Source organism: Sphaeramia orbicularis, chromosome 22 (assembly GCF_902148855.1).
Source record: "Sphaeramia orbicularis chromosome 22, fSphaOr1.1, whole genome shotgun sequence".
NCBI lineage: Eukaryota > Metazoa > Chordata > Actinopteri > Kurtiformes > Apogonidae > Sphaeramia > Sphaeramia orbicularis.
The window spans coordinates 27902455-27929869 of record NC_043978.1 but is presented as its reverse complement, the minus strand read 5'-3'; the positions used below and the strand labels follow the sequence as shown (position 1 = coordinate 27929869).

The following is a 27415-nucleotide window of genomic DNA, read 5'->3' as shown; positions in this document are numbered from 1 at the left end:
TTCACTGTTATGTGGATGACACCCAGCTCTACCTCACCACCACTCCCTCTCGTACCCTCAGATCTTCCTCCTCCACCCACCTCACTGTTCCCTTTGCCCGTCTCACCACCATGGGGAGCAGTGCATTCAGCTGCTCTGCTCCCTGACTCTGGAACTCCTTACCACCGGAGCTCAGAAATATCACTTCACTCCCTCTTTACAAATCCAAACTCAAAACCCATCTGTTTATGACTGCTTTCTCTTTGTGAACACCATTGCACTGTCCAATTTTTAAACCTGCCTTTTATTTTTTACTCTGTTTTATTGCTTGTTTTATATTCTCCTGTTTTACTGTATGGTGTCCTTGTGTGCCAAGAAAGGCGCCTATAAATAAAATGTATTACGGCTAAAATTTGCTTAGAGGTCTTATTTATGTCTTTGTGCATAAGAAACCAATATAGGTGAATCCCCAAAGGAACTTTGTGTTGGTAAATGCAAGTTCTGCAAATGTACAGGATTTCAGTTCTGTTGCAACATGTTGATGGTCATATGAACTATGTTTTCAGCTCAAAAATGTCCAATTTCATCACAATTAATGCTATATTTTCATGTCACAAATGGCCAAGTTATATTTTAACTGAATTTACCTGAAAAACAAATATTCTATTCTTTTAGATTCCCCAGTTTCTCTTACAAGATTATATCCTACATATCACATGTTTTATTTTTACAGGTTGCAATATGGAGTATGGTGCTGATCCATCCTGCTTATGTTACGCCAATACATACATTAAGAATGTCACACCTCACTTTTTAAATCAACACTTTTCTAATAATAAGCATTTTTATAAAGAAATAACAATTCTATATTGTTATTTACTCTTTAATATGATGATAAACTATACAATAAATAATTCTGATCCTAGTTTTTGCGCAGGGATCATTTGTGTAAACAGTGACATGGCTGCTGAGCATCAGTATGATGGGATCTGTAACAACCATGTCACATCCGTCCACTGCCACATTTTGTTTTTGTGTCAGCTGTTATTGTTTTAGATCCACAATACTAACATTTATGAATAAGAGGATAATTAGCAATAGTAAGTCTATGAGTTTATTACTAATAAAGTACTGGTACTGACCAGATCATCATGGGTAATGTCACGTCTGTCCACCAGCAAAAGTTTTCACATACACGTGCTATTGAAAATCCAATATTTCTGAAAATATAGCTTCCACTGTCAAATAATATCAGTAGTCTGTGCACAAATGTATTAGCATTATTTCCACATAGTTCTATGCATTCCTTACAACTTTTTTTTTTGACAAAAATGGCCACTCATTTGACCCCCTGAGTAAATTTTAGCCGATTATTATTATTTATTATTAAAAATAGTCACTTGCCTGATAAAGGGTTAAATATCTTTACTGTACTTTTAGCACCTTAAAAATTCATGCCATTAAAATAAAAAAAAAAAAAAATCATGCCACTGAAATGGCCATACTGGATGCAGAGTCTTTTTTTATCATTTTTGTCTGTAGGTCACTATGAGAAAATTGTGGACAATGTGTGATGCATTCTACCAAGAGAGAAAAGTGAGGCTGATTCCAAAGGTCCATGACTGACAGGGACACTAGAAAATAGAACATCAGTCTTTCAGTTTTGTTAACCTCACATACCCACTCAGTCTGTCCTGTGACACCGTGGATGTGGATGCCAAACCCTCCTCCCCGTTTCCTCCTCCACTCGCCTTCGCCTTCACGGTTGACTTCACACGTCTTATTCAGGTCAGGCCTCGGCGCTGAGCCTCAGGAGTACCATGGTCCAAACCGGCACCTCCTGCACCTGAACTCCAGACAGATTAAACCTCATGGGCGTTAACCCCTCACATTCAGCTGGGGTCACCCAAGAAAAGTCACAAATTCACTCATTCATCCTGGACAGGTGTGACTTAACCCATTAATGTCCAGGACTTTAGAATCAGAATGTGTGTATTTTCTGCTCCTTATATCAGTACTTCAGTTTTAATGCATCTGAAGGGAGTTATTTTTATTACGTACCAGTGCATGCCCTCAGAACATAAGAACCAATATTAATCTACATGGATAAGACAGTGGAGTATACCAAACATAAAAAAAGACATGAAAGTTCTGTTAACAATGAAAACTGATTTTTCAAATTAGAATGAAATTAATGTTAATTATTTTCAGGATTTGCAAGATGTCTGTAGGTTCTCATTTGCCCAGGTCATCGATCTTCTAGTTCTTCTCCGTTCAACTGGACTGGTTTAGCTCTTTTTGAAAACATTTCGTCTCTCATCTTGCCTGAACCATTCCAGTTGAATGGAGAACTATTACTAAGAATTATTTTCAGTAGTTTTTTTGTAGTTAAAACGGTTTAATCGTCTTCAGACAGAGGTTCAGCTCATTTTCCTCCAACATATAACTCACTTTTATAAGTCGAGAACATTTCACAGTCTGTACTTTTTCCCTTTTGATAAAGTTAAAAAAGTTGAATCAATACTTTTATCAGTGTTTTCTTTCTACAATTATCTGTATTTCAACTTGAGTAAGATAAGAGTGTATTTTTGCAGCGTCTTATACGATCACACCCACAGATGTGTCAGAAACTCCTAAAAAAAGCCTTAGGGCTGAAACATGTCAGTATTACACTGAACTCCAAGTGTTGAAAACTTCATGTACTATTGTTGAAATGAAAAAAAGGAAAATGACACTTCATACCCTCTAGACATGAAGTGAAGATGGACAACAACAGAGCGGGTCATTTTTAAGTATCATTTTGGATCCTGTTAAATTAGAGGATTATTTAATGGAAACAAAAACTGAAGGAAAAAGAACTGCTCTGCTTTCACAAAGCAAGGCGTAGCTGTTTAAGAGAAATTTGTGTGTGCTGACTTTGCATTCCACAACAGCTTGTGGTTTTCCTCTTTGTACCTGACCAATTTGCCTCATTTGTCTGCCTGCTTATTTTGCATACTGCTGCTGTTCTCTCCCCTCTGCACAAAGACTTCTGCACACATTTACACACAGAGGGTGGACTGCTATGAAATCTAAACTTGCTGAGCCCGCTTTGCAAAAAAAAAAAAAAAAAAAAAAAAAAAGTATGAGAGATTTAACATACATGGGTGAGTTTTAACACAAGATCGGTTCCGTGCACAAACACAGACACACAGGTTCCAACATGGAGACGTGTTACAAACAGGTTGGTTTTTATTTTTATTGGAATACATATGGTCTGCTGTACAGTTGGCAGCTTTGAGAGACCTACATGCAGAGTGCGCCAGCCACAGTAAGGTTAAAACATGCACAATGTATTAAGTCTAAAACAGAAAAAAAAGAAAATACAGCTCCCCACTCTGTTCCACTGCTGACACACTGAGAAGTAACGCTCGAAATCCTAAAAGCCTTTTCATCTGATTTCATTACATACAACATTGTGTTTGACACCTCTGTCTGTCAGTCTCCTTCTTCTGCACACAAAATGAACTTATAAACACTCAATGAAACGATAAAAAAAAAAGCAGATCCAACCCCTGGGTTTGATTGTACAGGCCTGAATTTGTTGTGTCTGTGCGTGTACGTATGTAAAAGAAATGAGATCCAGTTGAACTCTTATTAAATCCTATTCATATCTGCCTGTCGAGATTTATTTACACACATCTGTGCATCTGAGGCCTGCACTCTTTCTTTGGCAGCACTTACAAAACATACAGCACAGAAGATGTACTAACCCTGAATTTATGAGCGAGGGAGATCACAACAGTGAAAGAAAGAGAGAGAACAAAAAAAGAGGCTGAAACACTGAGTAGTTCCCGATAAAAACGGGACGACACATGGTGAAGCGCTCAGCACCGCGGACCTGCTCAGCTCTGATAAAATGCACATAGCTCTCGTTCTTCAATGACTATGACACAACCGTGTGACCTTTCTCTCTGAAACCTTCCCACTTGGTGATCCATGGTGTGTCATGGTGTCTCCAGGTCGTGAGAAATGTCTTGCATTAAAAATAACAAAAGACAAAATACAGGAAGAAGAAGAAGAAGTAGTAGTAGTAGTAGAAGAACTCTCCAGGAGTGTAACAACAACGAGGAAGATACAATATCTCGCAAAAATATCATTCTTAAAATCAAGATGGACAAATACTCAATATATTTCAATAATAAGGCCCACTTTACAAAATTACAAGATTTTCCTTAAATAAAATCTATCCGATATAACTTCCAAAATAAGACATCTTTTGTTTAACAAAGAAATAAAAACATACATAAGCAGAAAACAAAAAAACCCTCAACTTGATTATTTCCCCTTTGTTTCTTTCAGTATATCTTAGAGACAGGGGATCCATCTGGGGAAACACTGGCACCATCTCTAACTGTAAACTGGAAATACTGTGGAATGATTTTGGCACAACGTGACAAGGCTGAGACATTAACAGGGTGCCATACCTCGAGAAAAAAATGCACAAAACATAGTTCAGGTTCCGTTTCAATCAGGTGAGATGAGATTAATTTTTCGTCTGGTGCAAAAATGTATGCTTGCTGTACATTCCAGGACACAAAAGAGGAAACTTTTAGACAAAGGGGACCTAAGGGGGGGCATTAGTTGTTTGAGGTCTTAAAGTTAAGTGCTGGTTAAGTGCAGATTACAGCCTATGCCACCCAATGACACCATGACCTGGGCTTCACAAAGGAGGCTTTGACGCCGAGGGTCCGCTCACTGCTCACTCAGAGCCTTTCCAATCTCCACTAAGTACATTCTAGTCTACTTTATAGAAAGGGAAAAACAATGACTTGTAAATAACGGATGTTTATACACACACCAGCAGAGCTTTAGAGGATCTCTGTTGGAGCAGGAAAAACTGACCAAAACAAAATTTAAGTAGCCACCTCTTCACTGAGGGAACATTTTGCAAACACTCTCCATGACAGCTCAGTATTATTATAATGAAGGGATAAAGGGTCAATACTCAGTCATTTGATGACATTAAATAACCTCATTTCTAAGCTAATGCTAGTTTGTATGAGTATTTGTGTTGGACATTTGAATGAAGTAGCAGTAATGTTATCTTTAGGTTTAACTAAGAAGAGAAACTGAGGATTTTTATTATTCTTCTAATAAATTAATGTGTCTTTAGTTAAAAAAAAAAATGGTGCTATTGAAATTGAAGATTTCCAATATTTTCATTATTAATAAAATAAATAATTTGTTGGAGTGAGGTTGACTTCTAGGCCCCCTGCCATGAAATATTTTCTCAAAAGCTTTCAAAAATCTTAGAACAATTTCAATATTTTTCTCATTTCTCTTCAGACAAGCAGCAGTTAATGCTAGCTTGGTAGCAAATGCTACCTGTTAGCTCACAAGCTAAAAGTAGCCAATTTGTCTGCCAAAAGTGATTTAACTGATAAAATCTGAGTCTGTTTCATAACTACTGAATCCAAAGGTAAGATTATATTCTCTAAATACAACACTACACTATTCTAAAAACTTAAAACTATCCAGAAACATGTGCACTGGCTACTAGCTTAGTTAGCTGTTAGCTTAGAAATGGAGTTAGCTAATGTATCGGTGTCCAAGTACAAATGTCCATTAGTAAAACCCACTGTTAATACCAAGCTGTTACCTGTTTCCACTTGCCAATTACATCTATTATCAAACAGTTCCCCCATTATTACGAATAATTACCAGGCTGTAAACTACTGCCTACATTTCCAATCATCTCATCCACATCCATGTTATGGATCCATTAAATATGCGTTCTGATTTGACAGATGCTTTACAAAACCGCTGTCGTTCACAGATGAGAGGAAGTGACTACCTCAAACCCAGCTGCTTCTTTACAGTGCCACAGAAGCCATAGAGGTCTTGAAATCTGTAAAGTCTTCACTTGCGTCCCAGATGAGCAGTCAGTACATTCCATCATGTCAACACTATGCAGGCCCTCACTACTGGAAGCAATGGATAAGACATATAACGGTGGCGGGCTGCCCCAAAATACATTCAGAAGCCACAATTGTTGGACTCATGCTAGTCCAGGTGCAGGTCTTCTTACTGTTACACAGAGCCCAGCTGGGTAGCAATGGACGGAGTGGATGTACAGTCGCTTGGCTGTGGTGTTAGTGTACTTTGGGGCCTTGTAAGGAAGAAAGGCAGCATGCATAGCGGAGGATGGAGTTACAACTTTGCCCTTAAAAAAGCTCTGCTTTCTTTGAAGCCCGTCTCCAGGAGGGGAGACCTTCCAACGCGTCATAAAACCTACAGTTTCCGACAGCTGGGCTTTTCCTGGGACCTAAGGCTGGAATTGGGGAGGAGGGTTGGAGTAAGTTTGAGTAAAAGGTAAGAAAGGTAGTAAAAGCTGTATCATGGCAGAGAAATGGGAGAGAGAGAAATGAATGACATGAGATTGCACAGTGTAGTATAGATGTAGTACGGACATGTATGGAAGTAATTTCCTGCCAAAACTTAACAAGCAAAACATGTCTTTCAAAAGCCCTGCACTTCACTGACACAGTTTGGGTTCAAAAAAAGAAGATGACTAACAGACTAAAGTGGAAATTAAAATAATATATCAATCAAATACACATGGTATTTCTAAAACATGTTTCAGAAGTATCTACAACAAGTCTTATAAGTACAAAAACATAAATTCTACAGAGATTTAAAAAAAAAAAAGGTCAAATGACTTTTATGGGTTTTGCCAAAATCTTCTGCATAATATTTTAGCCACTTTCAGGTTCACAATGCATCTCCCATACATGTAACAATACATTGGCTTAAAAGTAACACAGGAAATGCAAATCTTAGTGTTCTCTAAATCAAATCTGCTGAATCCTGCAGGTAACAAATGGGTAATAATAAACTAAAGCATCCAAGAATGGAATATGGGTAATATTTGATTTGATCTTTATATGGTCTGAAAAACTGAATGGGATGCATCATTTGTCAGAACTCAACACAAAACCAGCACTTTTCATCTTACTTATAATGATACCTCTTGTTATAGAGGGTGAATGATGGCATGCTGTAGTTATTTTTGAAGCTGTAAAACAAAATGCATAACAAATACCCTCTTCTGTGCAAAGAGGGTATTTGTAATTTTTTGTTTTTTAGTTTTGGCGGGAAATTACCTCCATGTTATTGGTGAAGTTTTGGCAGGCAGCTGGCTCCATTGCCCGGTACATGGTAGACTAATTTTCTGGGTGAAAGGAAACACGTAATGTAAGAACTTTTTGGCTGCAGTAAGGCAGGATAAGGGTCGATGGGGGCAAAGTGTTGGGGCTTGCATCACCGTGTTGCTTTATAAAGTAATCCTGACCCACACAGATGAAAATAAAAACAGTCTCTGGCCATGCATGCCAGAGTCTTACACGTGCACATGTTATTCAGTGCCTTCTTACTTGGGAATCTGCAGCAGCGTACAACACACGCATGAGGAGCGTTAAATGACAGACCTTACCAACATATTAATAACAGCACACAGCGATGGATGTCCACATGCATCTCTGGCAGGATGAGTTCTGGCAGAACAGGACATCGGATACCCTCCTCTGTTTTAATTAGCTCTGAAGTGGACATCACTGCCAAGCTCTCCTGTATTTAGAAGCCCTGAGTCAAGACGTAGAGACAGGATTAGCCGCAGCCCTGACCTCTGACCTTTCAGCTACCGAGGGACCTGGCCATCACCGTCTAGAGACAGGCATCTGGCTTTCAATAAAACAACTCCTGAACCAACAACACATATCACTGCTGTTCAGAACCAAAGCATTCCCTTTAGAAAAAAAAAGAAGATGCAGAGAAAGGGAGGAGCAGAAGATGAAAAGTGGGAGTGAAAATGCTTGGTTTCTCTGAAATACCAAAAGGAAAATTGTGTTATAAGATGAGAGATTTGGGCAGAGATGGCATTCCCTCTTGGTAGAAACAATAACAGAGAACGCTTTCCAAAGGAGAGCACAGAAGGACTATATGGTCATCAAGTTCTGGCATGAGCACTAAGAGCTCTGAACAGTATGTCTGGTCTGTTTTTGCTCTATCATAAAGCCGGCAGCGACCATGAAGAGGCCACATGGCAATGCTTTTCTGAGGCTGCGCTGCACCCTGCGACACACGAATCCAAACGACATAGCTTTTTGGGAAGTGTGGTCTATATTCTTTCAAAGAGAACTTTGAAGTTGGCTTTGAAAAAAATTGCATTTACTTGTTTGACATCTCTCAGGGAGGAGATCCTGCTGAGAAATGTTTTACTTAAACCAAAATACTTTTATATGACAGTGTATAAAGGCCAAAAAAAGAAAAAAAAAAAACAGTGAGGGGAAAGGGTAATATTCAGAGAAAACATTGAGATTGAAGTTGTAACTTTACAAGAAAAAATCTTTTATATTCTGCAATATTAAAATCATAAATCTATGAGGGGAAAAAAAAGAGTCCCAAACCCTTGGAAAATACTGTGGCTTGATGGAATAATCAAGCCTCGTAAACGCTGTTTCATAAATTACTTTTTTCCCCTCATTTATAACTTCAATCCCAGAGAACGTCTGAGATTTTTCTTGCAAATTTGGGACTTTAATCTCAGAGGATTTCTCTGTTGTTTTCTAATAAATTTACAGCTTTAGTCTTGGAATTTTAGTTTTTTTGGCCATAGTAAGTCATTGTACTTTTATGATATCCCATAAAATAAATAAAAAAAGAAAACCTTAACGTGAGTATCACATCTCATTTATCCACGCTGGAAGTGGAAAACTATGGTATGAGTCTGAATTTCTTGGGACAATCCACCTAGTGCACTGTATCTGAAGGCACTGATGAACAAAGATATATTTAAATATTTATATTCCAGGGTAACGAAGAATTAAACATCTGCGAAAATGTGCACTGTGAACGTAAACATACTTTTGAGTTTGACTTTAGCAGACATGTCACTGTCGTCGGTATGTACTCCATGTTCCTGACACTATATGTGTATGTGTGTGTGTGTGGGGGGGGGTTAATTGATTGCATAATGTAATCTCCTGTTTGCATAAACAGTAAAGTGACAAAGCAGTGAAAGATGGAGCCCCTCTCACCTGGCAGATCTCTTCACAATAAAAGAGCCTCTTTTGATATGCAGGCTAATAAATATTACAGCTAGATGGCGGCTGGTAAAATACACAAGAACTTCCCAGCAGGTTCTGACACAACAGCATTCAAATCCAGAGGAACCGGATGGAGATCGGGCCTCAGAACTTCTTCTATGTGTCCCAAGTTGTCACAGTTTTTTGATCTTGTCATGTTGAAATGGTGCATGAAGCCATCAAGCAAATTCTCAGCTGCATTCCAGAGCAACATTCAATTTTTGTTACAGGATTTCACATTGCCTGTCGAACTGCAGTGAATTGGGTGTCAGGTAAAATCCAGCTGGAGCCTTTCGTAGGACTCTTTACAGAACAATCAGTCTGACACCCTTAGTGAGGTTTCTGTCACAGGTATGAGCCACTCAGCTCAGTGAATACACCTTATTTTATTACTGGCCGATGGTCTGTTTGTACGGCACCATCTTTGCTGCTGCGTCCCCCACAAATGAGAGATTGCTCCAACATACCAACATGAAGTTGATATTTTATGATCTAACAAAATAGTACACCTCTATTGAAGTAAGAAAAGGAGATAAGTTTGGACGATTCGCACGGCGAACCCAGTCAGTTACAAGCTGATCAGTCAGTCAGTTCCTTGTACAATGACAAGTCCAACCCCTTGTGTCTTTCCTATGACTGGCTGGCATTTTATTTTTTACAGCAGCACTGAAAATATGTCCGCCTTGGCCTTGGCTGGGTGTGCTGGTAATCCAAAGTCCAATATTGAGTGTAACCTCCATATTGCCATGGTTCTCTCTGCATGAGTGGAAGAGGACAGTTGCAATAGCTGTAAAACAAAGCACCATGGAAATTGTAGCATGGTTTGAGGTTAGAAACAGTGACCCCCCCTTTCATTCTTATTTTTCTACATGTGCATTGCATTTCATTGCGTGCAAACTACGTTTTTTTTTTTTGTATCTTGACATGGTCGAGCAAAAGGGGAAAGGATGATGCAGAACAGGAAGCGAATTACGGAGAATCAAAATAGCCGACGAGAATGGCATAATGCTTAAATAAGGTCCTGGTTTGCAAGAAATAATGTGTGTCTGTGCTCCTAAAAGTGTGGCCAACCAGTCATCCTTTAGGCAGAGTGCATGCTGAGTCACAATCCTCCAAGTGCTCTTCATTTATGACTTCGAAACATGCAAGTGTTCTCTGAACATCTTAGGCTCCAAATTAAATCCAGTTTGAGGTTGCTGCATGCCAGAAAAGTGGTGACACGGGTTGAAAATAAACCTGGAGATTAAAATCAGCGTGTTTGCTTGTTGTTGTGCATATGTTTGCATGGTTTGTGGAGAAAAGTTCAACATGCTCGGGAAAAAAGATATGATGTGGGTTTTAGTTAAAGCAAAGTGACTATCATGATGCAAGTCCTCAAAGAGTGTAATTCGCTTCCTGTTTTTGGTCACATTTAATGTAGGCATCATTTAGACTGAACATGAGCTGACCCTGTGATGGGAAGATGCATCTTTATCATACTGAAGACTGGATGGTCTTTTTATAGATAAAGATAGGCTGAAACTCTGACTTGTTTCAAAAGAGACACACAAAGCTCCACTGTGGATATGTCCTGGTCCTCTGAGAAACACATTCTCAGCTCTTGAGTCCCTCCACATCTTTTTAAACCCTCCGTGGTTCGCAGGAAAAATCTCCAGCCGTCCACCAACATGCCAGCCTCTCCCTTGTCAAGTTTCAGGATTACACTATAATACATCCAACGCAAGAAGCAGAAGAGGATACATGGGCTGATGAGGTGACCTTGAAAAACACTGTACAGGCACTTCACTGTCTTTCCATTTATGCCACTGTGGGGACAAAACAGATTCCAGATAGGAAGGATACACTCAGTGTCAGAGAAAGGGAGTCAGGTCTGGAGTTTGTAGCTCTGGATGGCTGCTCTGTTCCTTTTCTTTGCTTTGTTTTTAAAGTTGCAGATGTTGCCTGGAGATGATGGTAACTGGTGTAGCCATTAGTTGATGAAAGACTGGTGTTCAACCCTCCTTCCGCCATTGAGAGCTTAATGAAGTGCTGTTAAATGAAGTGGAGAGAGATACACATTTTAATATTTTACGACATTTCTGACTTGAAGTATGAAATCAGATTTGTGTCAATGTAATCCAAAAACAATAGCTACACCCTAACTAACATTTCATTGCACTAAGTTTAATAGAAGTCTACAAAGTTAATAAAGTGTCAGTATTGATCATCATCATCAAGTTTGTGGTAATGGACCATGGTTAAAGCATTAAGCTGTCACTCACTCAAATCACATCACCTGAACAGCAAACAAAACCCGCCCACATTAGAGGTTTATGAGCTGTATATGTGTAAAATTTGGTGATATCAGACATCGTAGCTTTTCAGAGCCAGAAATGACCACATTTGGACATGAGGGTGAAGATGTACAGGGTGACACTTACCAATCTAACTATACTTCTAACTTATTGAAAATACACACTGTCTATACTGTTGATTGGTTAAGTGTTTTGTTAAATTTGATCAAGTATTTTCAGCTACTTGCAAAATGTTAACATACAGTTGTGTTTGAAAACATCATCACAATGGCAGCTTGACATAATGTATATGCAAATAAGTTAGCAGTCCGAGCATTTAATTTAACACAAATGAATGCTAACATTAGCAGATGTAAATAATTTATGCAAACAAATCAGGTTTTAATTAATGCTAGTAAAGTTACTAGTGAGTACATAGTATCAAAACAGTAAAAGACAATTTAATACAGCTACACAATTAGTTTGCAAGTTGCACATTGGAGTTACAAGATGTTTGCGAGATGTTTTTGCTTCATTCTTTCTCAAATTTTTATTTAGTTTGTTTTCTTTTATTGTGTTAATTCAAATCTGATTCCATGAACAAGTTGCCGCTTGAAGAAAAACCACAAGTCCACACATGCAATCACAGGCCAACTTCATACTAAAAATGTGATGTGAAATCCTCTTAAACAACATGATGTAATTATGTGCAGGTAATTAACACTGGCTTAATTTAATTAAAGACTTGAAGGAGATGGAAGGAGAGGATACACGCTGCTGCCTCCTACCTGCCCTCTATTCTACAGAAGACCTGCTCAGACCTGGTCGGTCTAGTGATGTTCAGACTGGCGGTGGCTCCACGGTCGGCTCCCCCCGCTGCTCCTCCCCTCGGCTCTGGCCCCTGACCCTTGACCCCGACTGGACCACAGCTCCCCTCTGGAGGAGGCCCCTGTCGTCTTGGACGTCCGGTCGTAAGAACTCCCCAGGTGGTGTGAATCGCTGCTGGGTATGTGCCGTCTCCAGGAGGCCGGGCTGTGGCTCGGGTTCGGAATGGGCTCCATGTTATCAGCAGCCTGGAGAGGTCAGAGGGATTCAGTAACGGGGATTCTTAAAAGAAAAGCCATGCACAGATTAAATGCCACATTCTGGACTGTGTATATAGGAGGTCTGTATGTCTTGTCTGGATGGTTTGGGAGTTGTTTGGACTTTTGCATTATGTGGGCATTAAATACATGCTGTTTATGTTAACTAGCTTGTCACAAGGAAAGACTGCCATGTGGATTTCTGCCAGGGGAAAAATCCCAACCACCGAAAACCCCAAACATACCCCAAGCTGAGAGATTTATAATTTGGTGGGCTGAATAGAAAACAAACCCCAAGTTACTAGCCTGTGGCTGCTTCAACAGCACGTCCCCTCTCATAACCTCAGTAACCCTGCTCAAAAAAAAGCGAGAGTTAGATGACGAAGCAGTTCCTAAAACACACACAACAGCACCCTGCTCCTGTAATTTCAGCTTTAAAAAAGCACCATAATTAGTGACATTTGGTGGGTTGGAGTTGGCCCACGGTGCAGTTTTAGAAGGCATTCTTACTAATTGGCTTTAATGGAGCTGTGCTGAACTGCCTTTCTTGGTCTCTAAGGGTAATATGCAGGAAATAAGTCACCAGCTGTTTCTGCCAAGTGGGCGTGGTCAGTGTGGTCACTTCCTGCTCCAGTCACCGAGGGGAGGAAACGGTGGAGTGGCATATTCTCCATCTATGGTAAGCTGCTGCTAAAAGACAGGGGGCTTTCACAATGTGCTTTGAGCATTACACCAACAGGAAGCTGACACATTGTTCAAATGTTAATAAGTTTAATAAAAAAAAAATACTCAAAATAAGAAAAATGAGTATGAAGAAACTTGGGTCTTATTTACCCTGAGAGAATGTTAATTTAACTAAATATTTGCCCAAGTAAAGTGTGAGCCTGTAATAAAGGTTGCAACATAAGCGGATGTGCCACAGAAGAGGAAATCTACTGGGAAAGACAAATGTTGGCGTCATCACAGACCTGCTCCTGCTCATATGAGCATGCCTTCAGTTTGGAAACCCACACATATAGGCCGTCATAATGAGCAACACTAAATTACCTCTGGCAACACAGCACGGCAATTTGACATAATGAAGACGGAAAACATTTGACTGAGAAAAGCAGTGTTTTAAGCTACATAGAGTATTTTTAAACTCTTAACTGAGCTTTAAGTTATTTAAGAGTATCTCCAAGTGTGAAGGAATGAAAAATGAGGCTGATGTTGAAATGTCAAAACGTGCAGTTCCTTCAAATGGACACTTGTGGCTGGGTTTTTATCTGGCATATTGTTCATGAACACTGCAACAAGGGTGATTTTATTCGTATTTTTATATTCACCTGGTGAAATGGCATTGTTATAACAGTGGCAGCTTTGAGCATCTGTCTTTATCTTAACTGGCTGTTCGCTCATCTGCTGACTTGAACTTTCTGTGCGTTCATTTATTCAGTAAAAAATTTTTTCCCCCTTTGATATACAGGTCCACTGTAACTGTGGTTAAGATGTTTTGCTGACAAGACCGTCATATGATTGTGTTATGCCAGTATTTCATTAAATTTACAAATACTTCACATCATAATTCAGCCTATTAGTATAATTTAGCCATATTAACAAGCATTAGCAAGTAAATTTATCAGGTATCTTGCAAATTTCATCAGTTCATGCTAATTAGTGTTTATAAATTATTTTATGCATATTATGTTATTTTATTTTATTATGCAAACTTGACTTTACAGATATAAGTACTACAGATACAACTGTTAAATGTCAATATTTTACAAGTAGATGAAATGACTCAGTAGTGTTAAACATTACAGTGTCAGTAAATTAGCTGTAGGGTCAAAACACAGTATTTGAAATCTCTCTGACATTTTAGAGACAATTTGACAGATTAGTGTTGCTAAATGACCCACATTTTTACTTTTAAATTCATTTTTGCTTTAGTTGGACCATAAGGGATTATCCAAAACAAGGAGCTACTATATATTGAAATAAATGTTGGAATGGCAATCAATTAAAGTTTGCTCTCTTACGGGACATTACTGTATTTTGACCCTGTAGCATTAATTTTGGTGAGTTTAACCCATCACCTCTGCTCCACCCACTTCAAAATTTCAGTCAATCAGCCAATCAGTAACATCACAGCGTCCACTTCTTTTACTGAAACTATGGTAAAGTAATTTAACTGTTTTCTATCAAATTTTGCATGCTGTCTTAGAGTCTACATTGAAAAACCAAACAGAGGCTAACAGGATTCAACCTTCTAATACAGAATGACAGCCAAGAGATTTAAGAAATAACAGATATATCCTGTCAGAGCCTCTGCAAAACAAATTATATCCCTACTCTAAATCTGTCTGCCCTTGGTCTCCTGTCCAATTTTCAGGAATGATGTTGTCTTGCCAACACTAACTCTTAAATCACCTCATCCAGGAAGATAATACTCGACACTTCAGGTGAAATGTTTCAGGTGTTTGATTTAATGGGACGATGATTTGTTCATTGGTTATGATTCATAAAAACATACTCTGTTATTGCTTTCCACAGGTCATTTGCACAGTGTCTCTATTCTACTGAAAACACTACACTGTCTTACCTCGGCTGCACAGACTGTTATTCCAGACAGCTTTTTCTGTGTGGGTCACATCAGGCAAACAGTGAACACCACACTCAACCTTGATGCTGCTGGTTTTTGACTCGGCAAAGGATGTTTTAGGATCTCATCGGCCGTATCGGCCCCGCTGTCCTCGGCCAAACATAAGTTCATGGATCATTCGCACAGAGGCTGAGGTTTCCTACTGCTGCAGCAAATAGGTGGTATTATAATGCTGTTCTGTTCTGCACTGCGAAAAACTACACACTACCCCTTTTAACACTGACCTGGTCGGCATATTCCTACGTGAATGAGATGACCTTAAAGGTGCTCTATGAACACTTTAACATCCACCTTTTTCATGGAACTGTAAGTAAAAGTTCAGGGCTAGTTTTAGTTCAGAAGTGTAAGGTCAAAATATATGACACTTGTTCAAATATGGCTCAAATGTAACCCTAACCCTTAAAGTGATTCATCAGTAACTGGCTGGATGTTGGAATGGAAGAGGTTAATCCCGTTTTATATGTAGGCAAATGTCAAGGTTGAACATCCGCCATTGCTTAAAGGAAGGCTGTGAAGACATAACCATGATCTTTCAATAAATTAAAACATGACATTTTCTGTCCTATAAAGGTCCTTCATAAATTTTACATAAGGTCAAAAGAAAGAAAGCTAATCAATAAGCTATCTCTTTCCTCCAGTCGCTCCTGGGTACTTTGAGGAATTGGGAATGTTGTCCTCTCCTTAATGACCATTGATCGAGAGTGACTTCTATTCTACAGTAAGCAGATTTCAGTCCAGGCTGTCTTCTTCACATGCATACATTGCAGTGTTCGTGGACGTATTCACAACCTTTAACTAAAGGTTCAATATGTAATATTAAGCCATACTTGTGCGCATATATGATGTTTGTGTTTGCATCAGTCTTGTGCTGTGACCTGGTTATTAACTAGTATTACACACTGTTTTACACTGAAGTTGTCTGTGTTTTCAGTAGCCTAAAAGAAGCAGCATTAGCTTAGCAATTTTCACCTATCACCCCTTGCTCTTCATCAGCTCAAATCTCTCACCCAAATAGAAATTCTTCTGGCTAAAAAAAGAAAAGCCTGCAATGCCTAAAATACAAACTCGAGGTTTCAACACAGTGGTCCCACAAAACAGTGGGAGGCTAATGGTAGCTAGGACTGTTGCTGTAGAAGAGCTAATGTTACATGGATATAGCCACTGTGCGGTTAGCGAAATCCATTTCTAAGCTTATGGGAGTCTTGTTTCCCTGCACCGATGACATCAGTATGTACACTGATTCAAGATATGAAAGAATACAGTGAGAATCAAGGTTATAATAGTTTTGGATTTTTCATTATTGTTTAGTTTTATTTAGTTTTGACTTTTTTTTCTCTAATTCAGTTTTAATTAGTTTTTAGAGCAGGTTTGCTAGTTTTTATTAGTTTTCACTATTTTCTAAATGCTTAGTTTTACTTTAGTTTTTTTCATATCTTTTATCTTCTTCACCGTCAAATTAAAATAAATCACGGACAAGACTGCTGCTTTCTCCCAACTTTAGCCTCCATGTTTCCAGGTAGAGTGGGGATGAGAAGACAACTCTAAACGACAGGTGACAAGAAGTGACAGACCGTTAAATATCATATGGTGCCAGCAGCTAAAATTGCTTGAGGGAAATACATCGATTTTATATCAATCTGACATTGACAAAGACGAAAACTAAGGAAATTTTATCCATAATTTTTATCCGTTTTAGTTAGTTTTGTAAGCACACAATACACAGCACACAAAAATCAGTTAGTTATCATTTTTTTCTTTTTTTTTTATAGTTTTTATTTATTTCAGTTAACAAAAATGTTTTTACAATTCTAGTTTTCGTCATTTCGTTAGTTTTCGTTAACGATAATAACCTTGGTGAGAATACTGAGAAAATATCGTATTCTTCCACTCTCTGGTGTCTGTTTTGCTCCTCTACAGCAACAATGTCAACAAGCTGATTCACAACATAAACTACAATATTCACTTCATATAAGCCCATAGGAATTTGTGAATCTTCCATCGAAACATAAAAAAAGAAAATAGCAACACAAGTTATTATCCTGCATCAAAAGTCCTACTTCAACTGATGGGAAAGTACTTAAATGTAAGTGGCTAAATGTAGTTTAGTATTTTCAGTAAAAATAATGGTTAATTCTTTCGTTATGATTTATCATCCTATGTGACATTAGATAAAAGTTGCTGCAACGTGTTACTGGTGGAATTGCTGTAGGTGGAGGTAATTTATATCCAGTTTTATAGTCAGGGACACCAGCTAAATCTGCGAGTTCATCGGTTGATTGATGAGAAACGAAAGAAGAAAAAACAGTTCTAAGACATTAATCTGTTTTCAATTTGTGGACTCTCTCTCTCATCTTTCTTTTTTGGTGACATATTGGATGATTTGAACATTTATTGAAATGAAACCATATGAAAAGTTCAGAGGGAAAAGCTGGTATTTGGTGGAGCTGTAAATGACTGAGCAGAATACACACTGGTATTTGTCAGTGGCCAAAAAGGTTGGAAAACAGGAAAGCAGGGCTATAATCTTTAACAATGTGCTGCAACTTGTATCAAATCTGAATCTAAAAAGTTATTAAAGCTGTCAGACAACTGTAGTAGAGAAGAAGTATAAAGTAGCATAAAAATAAAACCTCAAAACTGTGCTCAGATATAGTACTTGGGGAAATAACCTTAGTTACTGGTATATTGGGACGACGTTGACAAAACCTGCCAAATCCAGAAATTACACTGAAGCAGATGTGACCAAAAATGTTACGCCAAAAGATTTCTCTGGCAAATAATAAACACAATTTTGGAAATTATTGACTTTTCCTGCAATTTATCCAAATACTAATTTGAAGTTGAAATAAAACCTTGAAGACTTTAGGCCAGAAGTACAGAATAAATAGAGATGATAAGAAAGAAACATCAGTGGGATGTGACTTGATGATAGCTAGAGACCTCCCTCTTTAATCAAACCGTGCCCTTTCTTCTACAAGCTTATAATAATACCACTGTCTCCTATCAACCTTTGACACGGCATTCAGAAACTAATCTCTAATCTCCCCCTGTCCTAAGTACAGATGGATTTGTACAAACCTCTTGGGAATAGATACAGTTCAGACCACTGAAATGTCCTGACCGTCCAAACCAAAGATGATCGGCTGTGCTCCAAGACATGCTTCAAAGACCGGTTCTGTTTTGAAGCATGGTCGTTTTTTTTTTTGCACTGTGGCATTTTTTTTCTCCTCATAATTCCTGTCTAAACGGACAGACCAGTTTATGCATCAGCCATCAGGACGAACAAGGCTTTGTCAAACCGCAGAATCAACCAGTTGGGATTTGGAAATTCCCTTAACAGTATACACAATAAATGACTTACAAAAAACTGAAACAAGTCAGCAGTTACTGTTACCACATTAGAGACCTGGCAATAGCTTATTCAATTGCTTGACTTTAAGGCTGTGAAGAGTGATCGATACTGCGCAGAGCAGAAAAATTAGAGCTGGAGACTTACAAACAACCTCAGAAAATAAAGACAGGAGTCTAGTGCCCTAAATGTGTGTTCTTGATAAATAAAGTCATGTTTTTTCACCGTAGTCAAAATAACCTTGCTATCACTGCTATCAATTGTACAAACATTGAAAGACTCAGGGGTATAATTAAGAATTTCTCCCTGTTATTAAGTATATTAATATTTCTGTCCTCTTGGCTTTTCACCACAACAAATGTGTATATAAGAGGAAAAACATCCTGGTGGCAACAGTATTTATATGATCAGTTGGTTGGTTAGTCAGTTGAGTGGATCATCAAATTCATTTCTTTGTCATATTAACTGAAAATGCCATGAGTAATCAGCTGATCAAGCTGATGGCTGGAATGCAACAAAGAGAGATAGCAACGGCTGTAGAAACTACCCAATCAACTATAAAATTCATTTAGAATGCATTTCAGACAACTGGTGCATCCTGTGATAGTCCTAAGACAGGGGTGTCAAACTCATTTGAGTTCAGGGGCCACATTCGCTCCAATTTGATCTCCAGTGGGCCGGACCAGTAAAATAATAACAGTGAAAAAAGTAGAATTACATTATGATCAGGTTTACATCTACAAAGTTTCCTTAAAATCTGAATAACATGAACAACTTGAATTGTCTTAAGAAAAACAAGTGCAATTTTAACAACATTATGCCTCGTTTATACAAGTGTGTTACAATCGCACAAAACATTTAGTAACAGGCAGAATATTGGTAAAATTGCAATTACTTTTCTTAAGACATTTCTGTTTCTTCATATTTTTTCAGGTTATTCACATTTTTTGTACAAGCATAGTTTGGTAATGTAAACATTTTCATGTAATTTGACTTTTTTTACACCAAAAAAACAAAGAGAAAATTTGGGACTGTCATTATTTATAGGTTATTAAGATAATATTTTACTGGTCTGACTCACTTGAAATCTAACTGGACTGTATGTGTCTGTATGTGGAACCTGAGTTAAAATGATTTTGACACCATTGATTGTTAATATCTTCAGTGTAATTTTTACATTTCACAAATTGATCCCGTGGGCCGGATTGGACCCTTTGGCGGGCCGGATTTGGCCCGCATGTTTGACACCTGTGTCCTAAGATATTATATTTACACATGATTATTACCACATACGATTTTAGATTGAAATTCAATATAATAGTCTTTTCACCTTTTGACATTTTGTTTTACAAATATTAATTGTTCCTAGATTGTTTCTCCAACATTCAGAATCTTAATTCACCCTATATACTTCTTCTTTTTGAGAAAATTTGGATTTTATTATATGGCTTTGCTGAATTTTCTGCTCAGACTTCTGAATGATGACATTCTAGTCTGGTATTTTTACATAAAATTCTGCTGCTACGCCATTCCAACCATTGAATCTGATGAACCGTTCTATTTGGCAGAAGAAATACAATTATTTTCTAATCAATCAAATAATTTAGCTTTCAAAATTTTTTCATTAAATTATTGATATCTGCAGGAAATGCATCATCCCAGTGGGATTTATTTCACAGCAATAACCAGCTCGTGTACATTATCCAATACATGAAGCCCTTACTGGTCTCTACTTTTTATATCACTTGATTTCTCTCTTTTAAATCGTCCTAAAATGACTACATGATGCAGCAAGTGTTGGCTGTTTTTAATGACATTGAAAAATCCAGTTTCTGAAACTTGGAATAATTTGTAGAAAGATGTGAAACTTGCTTCAGGACATTCTGAATTTTTAATTTAATCATATTTAACTTCTAACTGTTCTTGTTTCAGTTGATGCGTTTGCTTTATATAGTGATTGCAGGAATTACTCTTTAGGAATTCATCATTTTCCAGAGCTGAGCTGAACTCATTACATTTTATCACCTTTCTTGTGACTTATTCAGTTATACTGAAAATTAGGGCTTCACCTCAATATAGGAGTTAAAACAGAGGTTAAATGAATAAGGCACTGGAACGGTCAAGGTTATGTCTTTGAAATAACATGTGCACTGACCCTGACAAACCTCCAGCAATATTTGATTTGAGTCATTTTTTAATGTCAGGGCTTCAACGATAAAAAACAAATAGAAAGACAGAGAGAAAATGGAAACAGAAGGAGGGGAGGGGTCAGAGGAGGCACTGCTTGATGTCATCGTACCCATTTATATCGGCTCTGAAGGGCGCATTAAGGGTCAAGTCGTGGTGTACGAATGCCTTGTAAAATCTCTATCTTCCACAGTAGATCTCAGTGTTCTGTCTAAAAATAACACAGGAACTTGAATTTAGCAGCAGGCATTTTGTCCTGGATTATAAATGACCAAAAATGATGGATGAGACACAAGGCGCTTAGCATGTGTGTGTCTGTCTCCTTGGTAACGTCCAGTTTATTTACAGTGGAAAACACAGATCTTTGACTAATTTGTCAAACTGACAGACTGACATGTTATTGCAGCCGTGGAGCCACACATTTATATACAGACAAGGGAGTTAATACTTTAGCCAATTAGCAGTGCACCTCATCTTTATGGTCACTTGTATAAATGTTCAGATTCCATATATAAATGTTTATAAGTCGCATTAAGTGCAAAAAGAAACATGCATGCACTTAAATCCACAAATGCCTATAAATGCATATTATGGAGGTGAGTGAACAATTTCTTGTGTAATGTTTGTGTAGAATAGCAATGAAGCCTGGCGGGGTCACAGACTGCAATGTGGTGACACTAAAATACAAAAAAAGCTATTTTCTTCTCCTTGAGGTTTTCCTAACCTTCTTTTTCCCCCTGTTGAGGTCTTTTTCATTTCCATCCTCCCCCATTTTTTTTGTCCCACCCTTTTCTCTTTGTGCTTACTGGGGCAGCAGGAGTGTGGCGTAAAGAACTGCTGTGCTAAGCTCCAAGTCTCAGAGCCTGGCGTCAGGGAAAAATACAAGAAGGGCTCTAATGCAAAGTGGACACACCAGGGGCTGAGCCATGTGGTTGTACACTCCGCACTTGTACCTTCAACACTGCTGAGTATTTAAAATGAGCTACTGTTGCCATTTGCCTTCATTGTTTCATCTCAAAATGTAAATATGAGAGCAGAGAGGTATAAAAGAACCCTGGTTTGGTGGTCTTACCATTGGTTGTGGTGTATATGATCTGCCCCAGGACTGAGACGTAACAGGTGCGTGGGGTATAGTCCGTCCGAGACCTCCTGCTTCCATGGCGGGAGACTGGGAGCGCTTTCCTCGACGGACCACCGGCTCCTCCACTTCTTTAGTGTTAGTAACCACACTGTTAATCCTACGCATGTACACCTACAACCAAGAATAACACAGAAACGCACGATGAAGCCACAAGGTTGGTTGGATCAGTGTTATTAGTCATGTCTGGCTAAATACTGTATGCTTCAGGAAAGGGATAGGAAAAAGCAGGAGAGAAAGGAGATGATATATAGTAAAGATAACGTGCAGTAACACAAGATTTAATTATGCAAATACTTCTTGAAGTTTACATTGTTATGCTAGTAAGTTAGCATTGATTTTCAGCCATTTCTGGCTTCAAAAAACAAGACAATGACAGCCAGAATGCAAATTCACAGAAAAATGTGACTCCACACTGATAACATTCCCTTCTGTCTGTGCGTGGTATCCACAGTGCCCTAACAATTCTGATTTCTGATACTTTACACTCCTGCCCCACTACATTTCACAGAAAAATACAGTACTTTTTACCTCACCACCTTTATCTGAGAGATTCTAAATGTGTGGATGTGAAATGCTTTGTAAGGTACAAAGTACAGAGAAAAGATAAAATGCTTAACTGTCTCAAAATTGAGAACAAACACACTCAAAATGTATAATTCCAGCCTTTTAAATGTATCAATTTGCTGTGTCACTTTGACCTCTGAGAACATTTCCTGAATTTTTCATTGTGTTATGCTTTATTTAATAGATACATTGAAGATAAGTGAAAAAGGTAGATGAAAAGCCCCAAATACTCCAGGCTGGACTTGAACCTTGTGGTGCGTGGCCAGCTGAGCTACCAAGAAGCATCAAAAATTTCTTTTAAGTGGCTGCAGAAAATGTTCAACTTATTTAGGCTACCCATCAGCTGCAAAGTGGTTTGACAAAACATTAAACATGAAACAAAGCCAAGTCCACAACTGACCAACATGTTTACATTCTATGGGCATTTAGCTGCCGCATGACAGTGAAACAACCAATCACAGCCGAGTGGAGCGTCCCTCCATCGGGTCCAATCTAGCATCAACCCATGACTTTCATTCTTTCATTTCTCCTACAATAATTTACCATTCTGACTTAGTTTCATGTCTTTCTTTGTGCATTTGTTCATCCTCTCACCTCTGCAGGGGTCGGCTTGGCTCCCCTCTGTGATGCAGTGTTCCCTCCAGCTCCTGTTCCACTGTTCATACTTTCCTCTGTGTCAATGGTCGTTGCCCGGTATGCCCTCCACGTTGAGGTTTCAGCCTCGTCCTCTGACCCTCCATCAGTTAGCGCCCTGGTGCCTCCTCTTCCTCGTCCCATCTCATCCGCTGTTGGTGTCCCCTTGTTCCTCCATGTGCTTCTAACAGTCACATTCCTCATGTCTGGTAAACCGTCATCAGTGGAGAGGTGGCTTTGTCTGGGGCTCCTCCAGCTGGTGACTGTGGCCGTGCTGCTGCTGCTGCTGCTTTCAAAGCCTGACTCGGTGTCGTTGAAGTCCGCTGAGGTAGCGTCCAGCGACTGGAGGCTGAATTTACTGCGCTGGCAGCATAGATGGCTGGTGGTGGTCTCCATTCTGGAAGTGCTATGGTGTTTGGACCCTGATGGACAAATGTCGTTGCCTTCCCCTCCGCAGTCCTGGTCCTGGCACGACCGCAAGGTGATATCGCTTTTGGGGATGGAGATCTCATAAGGGACTGAGATGCTGCCATGGTGTTCACTGCTGGGGCCTGCAATTAGTAATATTACATCAAATCAAGACAAATATTTCAGTGATACACAAAGCTGATGGCAAATACAGGTTCTTCATGTGTTATCATGTATTACTTTGACTTTTTCTAATGTAGTGAACCACAACGCAATTTTAATCTTTATAATCAGAATGCTTACAATATTGAGGGCCACTATTTATATGATGTATCATGTGAAAGACTCCCACCCCCTTCAACACACACTCACTGCACTACGGAGCTCCATTAGTGACAAGATGATACACCCAAAGTGTGTGAAGGAGAGGTATTGCAGGTCTTTCATTCCTGCAGCCGCTGTCAGGCTCCACAACAGAAACTGCTCCAAATAATTTTGTGCAATAAACCGTATCCCTATCCAACCTGTGGCATGATCAGCATGTGCAAAGCTGTGAATCGTATATACAGCTTTTTTGATTTGTCTTTATTTTTGATTTTGTGCTTCTTTTGCTCTTTTGTGCTTTGCTGCTGTAAACCTGGAATTTCCCCTTGTGGGACTAATAAAGGCATATCTTATCTTATCTTACCTGAATTATTTGCATCATAAATTTACATACATTTTATATATAATATATCTTATACATACACCAACTCTAGAAAAAAAACTCTTTTGCATTCTGACATGGTTCCCCTGCAGCTACACTTTGTCAACTACAGCTAAAACACTTTACTCTTTACTTTATAAATCCTGTGCTGCAAACTGCAAATTTACAATTCTACAGCTCAAGATGTTTTCACACTTTGTGTCTGTAAATATGCTCTGTCACACCACAGAACAATGTGTTATTAATCAAAGGCGTTACAATCTGTAGAGCTATGTGTACTGAACTTCTACATGTGGTTATGTCAACACAGTGTTTGTCTCCACAAAATACTTTATAATGCATTATCTGCTGGTATTGTCTGTTGTGGTTAATGGTGGTTAACCTGCACAGAAGTAGTTACTATCAATATTTAACAATGAAAAAGGGCTTCTGCATCCATCTTGGCTTTCTGGTGTGATTTTATTCCCAGCTCTGAGGTAAATAAAATGCAGATATAATGGACAATCTTTTCACATGATTCTGTTATGTTCATAATGTGCCTAGACACAAATCTGATTTTGACATATACAGACTTTAAATTTTAAAACTGAAATTCTAAAGAGATATAATAAATTCCACAGTAGCTCACAAGGTAAATGAAAGTATTTCATTTCAAATGTGTGGCTGAATTGTGTTTTTAACTATTGTTTGTGTTCTAAAAACGTACCTATAAGGATATTACTGGTGGAGGTGTGACGTTCTTTAATGGGTGCTGGTTCACTTGACAGGCTGCTGCTGCGGCTGCTGGTCCTGGAGGAGCTCGGGTCATTGGGATAGATGGTTATACTACTTGTCATTTTACTAGTGGTGGTTACAATCGGTTTGGTGGAGATTTTGGGTTTGCCGTTGGTGGATAAAGACTCTGAAATCATCATTTCCTTCCTGTCTATCTCCACAATAGCAGGCTTGATGACAGCCTTTGACCTCAGTGCCTCACGTGGGCTGCACACCCGCTGGATCTCGATCCCTGCTGTAGTATGCACAGGCCCCTGGTGGCCCCCCTCAGCTGAATGCGTCCTGCTGTGCAGCTCCTCATCGAATGAACTTCTGGAGGAGGAACCCTCTGAATGTGACTCGTGGACATGAGAGTATCTAGGAAATCTGGAGGTTGTAATCCGACTGCTTAGAGCTGCAGCTGGTGTCTCAGTTACAGGTTCTGGTTCAGAGGGCCTTGAACCAGTGGATTCTGTTTCAGAGGCAGATGAATGACCCTCTGACCCCTGGTCAGTGGGCAGCAGTGGAGTGACGTGGGATCTGTAGGCTGTGTAGGATCCATTGGCTTTGGACAGGCTGGAGGTGACAGATACAGGCTCCTGGACCTGGTCTAATGACTCCTGGTCTGAAACAGAGGCTGCATCTTTGTCTAGCGCAGAGATACTGTTGACAGTACCAGTGCTGTCAGGCACGATGTCAGAGTTGTTGGATTCACTGTCACTACCTACATACAGCTTTGAGAACTTCTCTACTCTACTCTTTTTGCTCTCCCCGTCCGGCTGTTTGTGAGCACTTCTCAGCGGCTTCTGGTCATTAGCAGCTGGAGGGTAGCGACTAAGAACAGACACCTTTTTGATATCACTAGAGGGTGTATTTACAGAACTGTATGTGGTTCCTCTTGTTTTCTCCTCAGTTCCTCTTAGTCCATTATCAGATGGGATTGCAGTAGTAGGGGTTTTGGGCGTCCGTCTACTCTTGTGAGCAGGACTAAGGGGTCTCCTTGCAGACTTAGGTGAACTCTCGTCCGAGTGGCTCAGCTCTTTCTTCAGCTTGGCCTCTCGTCTATGCTGAGGAGAGAGCTCTCTGTTTCGGTGTTTGGGGGAGCTTGGTTCTGAGACGGCTGCAGCATTCCTGTGTTTTGGTTTCTCTTGCCTGAAACCTGACTTCATGATAACCTCTTCGTTCTCAGCTTTGCCATTTTCCAGAACCTTAGCAGGACTGTTGAGGCAAATGTTACTGCTTCCATTGCCGAGTTTATCCACATTACTGGGTCCATTACCGCCGATGACTTTTCCACACAGCTGTGTCCGAAGCTGTTCCACTTGCTCACTCAGCTGACGAGCCCGGTTTCGCTCCATCTGGAACTTCTCGTGAAGTTCCCCATTTTTGGACTCTGAGCTCTTCAAGTCTTCCTCCACTATCTCCAACTGTTTGAGGCGGTTCTTTAGCCTCTCTACTTCCAGGGTAAGCTCTTTTACTTTATTGTCCTCCTCCTGGGAACCTTCAAGGGTGCTGTTCTTCTCATTCTGAGATTTGTTCATGAGACCAATATTGTCATCCGCCAACTTCAAGTAGTCAAGGCCCTTGTTGCGTCCAGTCAGTTTACTTGTGAGAAGGCCTGTGGATGCCAGTTCATCTTCAATTCGTGACCTCATAAAGTCTGCACGACCCGGATCTGCTGACATCCCAAGGCGATTCTTCTGTTGCTCCAGTTGTTCCGTCAGCTTCAAAATAGTTTTCTCATCTTCTCTCTGTTTCTCCAGTAGTCTCTTACGCTCACTAACGAATGTCTGCGTGAATCCCTTAAGTTTCTCAAGCTCCATAGTCAAAGCCTGCTCTGCTTTGTCCAGCTTCACCTCAGACCCCTCCACTTCCTTAAGACGGGCTTTGAGGGCCTCCAACTCAGACGAGAGCTTCTTGGTTAGGTTTTTCTCCTCATTGAGGTTAAGGCAGAGCTGGCTACAGTCAGACTTGCTTTTCCCAAAAGCTTCTTCCAGTTTTTCCAGCTCCGCCATCCGTCGTTGTAGACGTTCAATCTCAGCTTTGAGTTCCTTGGTAAGGTTTTCCTCCTCTTCCAGTTTTTCTCTGACTGTGCGGCAGAGGTCCTCAGCTTTGCGTACCTCTTCATCCTTCCCCTGGATCTTTAAGAGTCGTTTCCTTAGTGCCTCCACATCACCAAGGAGGGATGAGTTGCTGCCCTCTGCCTGGATGATTTTGTCCTATACAAAAGACAGTTCAAACAATTCAATCTACTTAACATAAAATTGATTTCTGTTCTGTCAGGCCACTCAGGTGTCCCTTCAGTACAACTGCAATATGCATTGGAGAGCTATAATCAAATTATAGTATATAGTATGCTCTAGATTTAAATGCTAACATTAGCTAGCTTGGCACAAAGTTTGCAGCAAACAGTGAAAAACGTGTCTTGTCTTGCAAACAACACTGCTAGTATTTGTTTTTTATGTGGAATTTGCTTAGTCCTAAATGCTTCACATTTACCTAATGTAAACACGAGTTATCTTAATTATGAATCGTTTTATTTTGCTAACTACAAGGTGCTAAGCTAGTTAGTTA

At 39.4% G+C, this 27415-nt stretch overlaps 1 protein-coding gene across 4 annotated transcripts in view; it reads right to left on the bottom strand.

Moving 5' to 3' along the window:
- Window positions 1–3192: 3192 nt before the first annotated feature.
- luzp1 (leucine zipper protein 1) overlaps window positions 3193–27415 on the bottom strand; it is an 80281-nt gene continuing 56058 nt past the window's right edge. For 3 of the 4 annotated variants that reach the window (XM_030126827.1, XM_030126826.1, XM_030126829.1), the window contains 5 exons: window positions 24795–27060; window positions 22936–23525; window positions 21709–21888; window positions 12166–12450; window positions 3193–11132 (listed from right to left, as the gene is read on the bottom strand). In XM_030126827.1, the coding sequence (XP_029982687.1) occupies window positions 12208–12450; window positions 21709–21888; window positions 22936–23525; window positions 24795–27060 (3279 nt within the window). In that variant the 3' untranslated portion in view covers window positions 3193–11132; window positions 12166–12207. The remainder of the gene's footprint in view (window positions 11133–12165; window positions 12451–21708; window positions 21889–22935; window positions 23526–24794; window positions 27061–27415) is intronic. The other variant, XM_030126830.1, reaches the window with a different exon arrangement.